General features: G+C 49.6%; 1 protein-coding gene and 1 non-coding gene across 3 annotated transcripts in view; one reads left to right on the top strand and one right to left on the bottom strand.

Moving 5' to 3' along the window:
* Window positions 1-2,225: 2,225 nt before the first annotated feature.
* Window positions 2,226-6,995, bottom strand: part of SLC24A4 (solute carrier family 24 member 4) — a 180,250-nt gene continuing 175,480 nt past the window's right edge. For both annotated transcript variants that reach the window (XM_068991293.1, XM_068991294.1), the window contains exons 15-17: window positions 4,184-4,296; window positions 3,779-3,844; window positions 2,226-2,378 (exon numbers count right to left, since the gene is read on the bottom strand). In XM_068991293.1, coding sequence (XP_068847394.1) covers window positions 2,226-2,378; window positions 3,779-3,844; window positions 4,184-4,296 — 332 coding nt within the window. The remainder of the gene's footprint in view (window positions 2,379-3,778; window positions 3,845-4,183; window positions 4,297-6,995) is intronic.
* TRNAY-GUA (transfer RNA tyrosine (anticodon GUA)) lies at window positions 4,380-4,451 on the top strand. Its single transcript has one exon. It is a non-coding gene; the product is annotated as a tRNA-Tyr (tRNA).

The raw sequence follows: 6,995 nt of genomic DNA, 5'->3' as shown, positions 1-6,995 counted from the left end.
CAGTTAGAAATGTGATGAAGTTTTGACTCAAACAATAAGGGCCAACCCCAAGGACAAGGACACATCCCCACCTGCACGACCAAGGATGACCACATGCTGGACTGGCCGAGCCGGGTGGCGCTCTGGGGCTCAGCTCCTGTTTGCAACTTACTAGCTATTGACCTAGAGTCACCTGACCTCTCCAAGACTGAACTTCCTGTTAAATGGGGACGATCATCCCTACTTACATCACAGGGCAGTTTTGAGATTCAAAAATGGACACAGATGCACTCTGAAACCTGGATGAGGCTGTAAGACAGAGGAGACCAGGTGGCTATTCTCTGTGGGCAGAATGGTTCCGACAACTCTGAAACCTTCTGCGTCTAAACGTTTGTGCTGATGAACCTAGGGGCTCCCTGGCCGCCCACTTAGCTAATTTCTCAGGAAAATGACCCCTGTCCTCAACTGGAAGACCACTGAGTATCTAAGCAGAGAAACAAAAGGAGAAGTCTTGACTTGGTGTAGCTACTAACACTGATGAGGATCCAGAATAGAAAGCCAGTGATGGGGCTGTCACGTCTGAGGCTCATGCTAAGGACATTTTAGGGACACAAGGTTAAACACGCCCTCCTTCTGAAACTCAGGAGGCCACAGAGAGCACAGCCACAGATTCCACTGCAGGTTACAACCGTTGTGTCTCGGGAAAGAATCAGCTATTGGATTTACACTTATCACCCATGATTAATTATCAGTGAATCACTAAAACCCTCCTTTCCTCATACCATCATGGGGGCATTCCCCATACAGTCTTCTGTGCAAAATAGCCCAGTATTAAAGTGCATCAAATCTGATAGACTCTTTGCAATAGAAACATTAAAAAAAATAAAAAAGAACACCTCTCTACAAAATGAATTGTGCTTTCTTTTCAGAAACCACAAATGGTTTGTGTTCATAAATCTTTTTAATATGTATTTGAGAGCTACGAAGCAGTCAAAATTGTTTAATGTTTCTATCTATTTTTCAATTAACCTCCCATCTTTGGCCTTTTTTAGCAAACTATAAGATTCAAGAACCTTAGCTCTAAAAATTTCCAAGTTAACGGTTTCCATACTTGCCTCCAGCTCACCAGAGAGCAATTGGTGGTTTTGCAGGAAATCTCTCTTCTTGTCATGAACCATTACTTCTGGCACACACATTCCAGTTCAGCAGGCTATGAAATTTGTTGGGCATATAAACAATTGGGTCTTTGAACAGGGTGATTTTGAGGGCAGGGCATTTACAAAGAAATGACAAACCCAAACTGACAGCGCGTCCCATGCCACAGGTCTGGAATGAATGGCTGTAAAGCACTATCTCCACTGTGTCTCTGAGTTAGCACCCATGTAGATGTTAGTCTTCAACTTTCTCTATGTTCCAAACCAAATGTCTTAGTGTCAACGCGACATGATACACATAGGATTTGTTTCCCGTAAGTATTACCTTTCTGGTCCCCATCAAGGTCCTTTGTGTGCGATGGTATTTTTCAAGTATGATGATCTATAGCTGACATTTTATTTTGACTGTGTCACTGCTCATTCTCTGAATGTATCAGTGAAAACGAGAAGAGTATGCACTTGTTTTCTCTCTTCTGCTGTGAACAACTGTTTCTTTTCTTCCAAATTTGTCCAGGAAAAGGAGTGGAGTGTTTGTCGTCATGGCCCCAAACTCCCAACAGGTTGAGCCTCGCTCTCTCCAAAACTTGAGTGCTTCCAGCAGGATTCAGAAGCTCTAAGGAGCACATGCTGCCCAAGGAACCCACACCCTCTGGTCCAGCGGGGCCCCTTAAGAACAACACTCCTATTTTGCACTTGCCCCAGGAGACCTTGTGTTCACCAACTGCCTCATTTCCGAGGCTGCCGTGCGACAGAAAGACAACCCATGTACAGAAGTCCTTTTGATCCAGGCGTCCAAGAGAAGATACATGCCATGTCCCTATGGCCAGTGGCTTGGAGGTCTGCGAAGCTGCTCCAACAGCGTCCCCTGAATCTTGCCTTTTTGTGGGGGCAGAACTCCAAGGAGGAGGATGACGCCCAGCAGCCTGGCCTGGGACCAGACGCAGACCACGATGGCGCTTTCTTCCCGTGGATGAAAGAACGGACGGTGGCGGCCGATGCAGGAGAGATCCGTGGTGGGGAGGGGCAGGGAAAAAGGGACGCCAGCGCCGGAGTGTCCAGAACAGCTCCCGGACGGGGGGCAGTGGCTTCGTTTTAATCGTCTTCTCGGCACATTGGCAGGTTGACAAAGGTAAAGACGTTGAACTCTATCATTATGGAGAAGCACAAGAAGACGGCGTAGAGGACCAGCACGTACACCCCCAGCTTCCGGTCCAGCTTCCACTTGTTCAAATGGATGCCGAGGACCTAGAAGGAGACAGAGCGAGTGTTGGGCTGGGGTAGCAGAGAAATACAAAAGGCACTTTTACTGGAAAATTACACACGAACGGTGAGCCCCAGAACTTCCTCCACACTGTGGACGAGAACAGAGGGGTGCTGCCGGGTGTATCCTTGGTTTGATCAGAATGAGCCCTGTAGGCTTTAGACTCGTCTAATGAAAGGATGCTGACTCCAGGCATGCAAAGCAGGTGTCCTTAGGGGACAGGCCCTCCCCTGGTAGGCACATTCCTTTTGGGGGATGCACAGGCCTCCCAAGCCTTCTTTAGTGACAACCGGGGACTGTCACTGGCTTCTTCCCTTGCTTTAGAATTTGGTATCCTCAACCCTCTTCAGCAAAACCTTCAAGGCTCCCATTGGCCCACTGTCTGGACAGCTTCAGCTTGGACCGTGTGTGTGCGTGTGTATGTGTGTGAGTGATAGGGTTGGAATGCTTCTTCTTTCTACATTTGTTTCATACTTGGCTACCTCCTATTACTACCTTCTTTCTTTTTTAAAATTAATTATTTTAATTGGAGGCTAATTACTTTATGATACTGTGGTGGTTTTTGCCATACACCGACATAAATCAGCCACGGGTATACATATGTCCCCTCCATTCTGAAACTACCTTCTTTCTTATCCATGAATCAAGGCTCCCCAAGAGTTGAATTGTAGTTACCTCCAATGCTGTGGGTCCTTAGAGACAGACCAATAGGGGTTCAAATCCCAGCTTTTCCCATGCCTGTAGACTTCATGAAGGGAGTGGATCTGAGTCCTCATTAAAAGGTTTTAGAAATGTGGGGTCCATGAAGAAGGGATTCCTTTCTTAGCAAGAGCACTAACGGGACAGTTATGGGAAAGAACAATTATGGCAAATGGCCATTTCCTAGCCCTGTGACCTGGGACAAGTTACCTAATTCCCGAGCCTTCATTTCCTCTGCAAAGTAGAAAATCATCAAGTGCTTGTAAAGATGGAATAAAGTAAGCCGAGGCGTTGTTTCCCACAGTTTGGGGCCTGTGAAGTAAGGAGGCCTCTGAGTCACCATGTACCATCCCCGAGGCCTGAGCATCACGCCCCCAAGGCAGCTCCGATGGACTGGGGGTGGGGGAACGTGCCTCCCACTCGCACCACTGAGGGGAGACAGACCGGGCAGGAAGAAGAGAGGAAACGTTAAGTCCCTCCTTCTGGGGACTTCTCACCAGCTCAGGGACAAGTGTCGTGGTGGATGCCAACATTCTTGGCACAAACTGTGTTTGAGGGTATCTGTGAATTTATATGTGTTTTCAGCTATATCCCTCATGGCCAAGGGGAAGAATTCAGAGACTGTGCAGAATCGGAGGAAACCATGTGTGTCTCAAACTGCCATTCTGGAATTGTAAAAACTCACGGTGAGAGCGACGGAGCCCAGCAGCAATGCCACGGAGTAGACCAGACCCCGACTGTTGATCTTCACCTGGAGAAACAAACACACACGCCCTGAACCTCTGGGCTGCTCAGGGGCCCATCTGTCCTGGGAGCCCACTGCACTCGGGCTTACCCTTTCCCTCCTCTAGAAGCCACAGGTGGGTGTTCACAGCCGAAGCACCTGTGAGTTCCAAGCAAACATGGGCTGCCTCTTGCAGGCACCCCCAGGCTGCTCTGGATGCCTTTGTACAAAGCGGCTGCCAGCCTGCAGAGGAGACGGGGGCAGTGCCTCCCCTGAAGCTCTTAGCTGCAGGGCCAACGCCACGCTCGCTCCCTGTGAAGCACAAGTGTCCAGTGTCATCTCACTAAGGAAGTGAGACGAACTTACCGTGGACCCATAATTAACAACCATGGTCTGTAGCCCCCACGGTATGCCGAGTCCCACGAGGATGTCGAACACGTTGCTTCCTATGGTGTTAGAGACCGCCATGTCACCAAGGCCTGCGGGGACAATCGACAGGTTATTCCTAACCCCCAATACCTCAGAATGTGATTTTATTGAGAGACAGGGTCTCTGCAGGCCTTCCCTGGTGGCTCAGATGGTAAAGAATCTGCCTGTAATGCAGGAGACCCAGGTTCGATTCCTGGGTTGGGAAGATCCCTTGGAGAAGGAATGGCTACCCACTCTAGTATTCTTGCCTGGAGAATTACATGGACAGAGGAGACTGGCGGGCTACAGTCCATGGGGTCACAAAGAATCGGACAGGGGTAATCAGGTTAACATGAGGATGAATCCTAATTCGGTATGACTGGTGTTTTCATTAAAAGGGGAAATCTGTGCACGGGTCTGCACACAGGGAGAACTCCAACCGAACATGAAGACCGCCTCCTACAAGGCAAGGAGAGAGGCCCGGAGCAGACAGAAAGAACCAGATTTTTCCAACACCTTGACCTCTAGCCTCCAGGACTGTGGGACAGTCAGTTTCTGGTTTCCTGTCTCCCAGGTTGCGGTAATTATGGCTGCCCTAGGAAACTAACCCAGAGCCCTTCATTATTTCTCCTGCTGGGGTGTCAGCCTGTGTTCTGGGATGACCCACTATGTGCCTCTCCTTATTTGAGATGCCCACCTTCTCTGGGAGGGAGGCGGCCTTGTCCTTGATGCATACTTGTGACCCAGGCGATGGCACCATGAACTTGACCCGACGACAGAGCAGCAGGTCTTAGGCCCGGTTGGCCTCCCAAGAATGGACTCTTTGTCCCCAGCCAGACTAGAAGCATCTTAGAGGTGAGGGGCTATGTCATTACCTTCCCCTCCTGCCCCACTGTCCAGTCTCCTACCAGCCAAACAATCTTAGGAACTCAATAACTTGAGAGGTACCAAAAGTTAGAGAACAAACTTTTAATGCTGGCTGAAATCTGTTCTAACCTGGCTCCCTAGCCCAAATTCAACACGACTGTCATAATCTGGCCACAAGCATCCGTGGAAAGAACAGGCCTGAAATGCACGTGCCTATAACCATAAAGTCCCGTTGGTCACTGAGCAGCTTGCAGAGACTCAGACCAGCAACTGGATGACCGCTTCACCTCTGTTCAACCACCTGCCCCCAGGTATTAGCCAGGCTACCTCCTCCCACCCTGTTGCTGACATCCACTGACCTCCAGAGCACAGTGTCTCCCTGAGGGCATCACAGCTCCCTCCCTGTCTGCCTGGGCACCTATCTGAGTGCCTTCAAAATCCTGGCAGCTTAGTCCTACTGGGGGCAGTATCTTTGGGAAACCTGCCTTCCAGTCTCCCGGGATCTTGTGAAACACGAACGTGCAGCTCCTGTTTTGGGCCAGCTAGTCATCCCTGGTGAGGAGGCAGGCACTAGCTGGATGGGTTGGAGGAACCAAGGTGCCCGGGTCTGGTCAAGAAGAGCGAGCGTGTTCTCAGGTTGGACTGCCGGGCTCTGTGTGGGTGCAGCTCCATAAGGAATCTTACAGTAGCAATTCTCAGACTTTGAGAGCACACGATTCAAATTTCCATTCCCACCAACCACAGTCCAAGAGGGGTTCCCTTTTCTCCACACCCTCTCCAGCATGTGTTGTTTGGTTTTTTTTGAAGATGGCCATTCTGACCAGTGTGAGTTGATACCTCACTGCAGTTTTGATTTGCATTTCTCTAATAATTAGTGATGTTGAGCATCTTTTCAAGTGCCTCTTGGCTCTCTGTGTGTCTTCTTTGGAGAGATGTGTATTTAGGATTAGGGCTGACACATGTATACTGTGTGCATGCTCAGTTGCTCAGTCGTGTCTGACTCTGCAACCTCGGGGACTGTAGCCCATCAGACTCCTCTGTCCATGGGATTTCCAAGGCAAGGATACTGGAGTGGGTTGCCATTTCCTTCTCCAGGGGATCATCCCAACCCAGGGATCAAACCCATGTCTCTTGTGTCTTCTGCATTGACAGGTGGATGCTTTACCACTGAGCCACCTGGGAAGCCCACGTATCTGCTACCATGTGTAAAATAGATAGCTAGTGAGAATCTGCTACAAAGCCCAGGGAGCTCAGCTCGGTGCTCTGTGATGACCTAGACGGGTGGGATGGGGTGGGAGGGAGGTCCACGAGGGAGGGGACATACGTATACATAGTTGATTCATTTTGTTGTTTAGCAGAAATTAACACAACATTGTAAAGTGATTATACTCCAATACAATATTTTTTAATGGACAAAAAAGAGCAAACAACTTGCTGGGGTCTTGCTGAAAAGCAGACTCTGGTTCAGTGGGGCTGGGATGGTGCCTGAGACTCTGTATTTCTCTCAAGCTGATGCTGCCAGCCTGGACCACACTGTGGGCTGTGAGGCTTTAGGGAGCCCAGGATGCAGTCTCTGCATGTTAGAGCTCACTGCACGGCTCCTGCCTCATGCAGGGGGCTCTGGGCAGAGGTTTCTGCATCCTCCGCCGTAAAGAATCTATGTTTAATGTTGTCCGCTGGATCCTCTGTCACTCACATCAGCATCACCCTTAGGACAGCTATACACTCCCACCCCCATGTCAGCCTTCCTCCGTTTCTGTCTTTCTACATCTCACAGGATGATATCCCCACCTGTTCTTGTTCCTACAGAGCCCCTTTGGACTACACTGGGACCCTCCCCTCCAAGTTCTTAATCTTCTCGTATTATGACCCCTTTCCTGACCCACTAGCCTGGACTCCAAGG

The sequence above is a fragment of the Capricornis sumatraensis genome, chromosome 19, assembly GCF_032405125.1.
Source record: "Capricornis sumatraensis isolate serow.1 chromosome 19, serow.2, whole genome shotgun sequence".
In the NCBI taxonomy this organism is placed as follows: Eukaryota; Metazoa; Chordata; class Mammalia; order Artiodactyla; family Bovidae; genus Capricornis; species Capricornis sumatraensis.
Note: the sequence above shows the minus strand (reverse complement) of the source record. Positions and strands in the feature narration are given on the sequence as shown.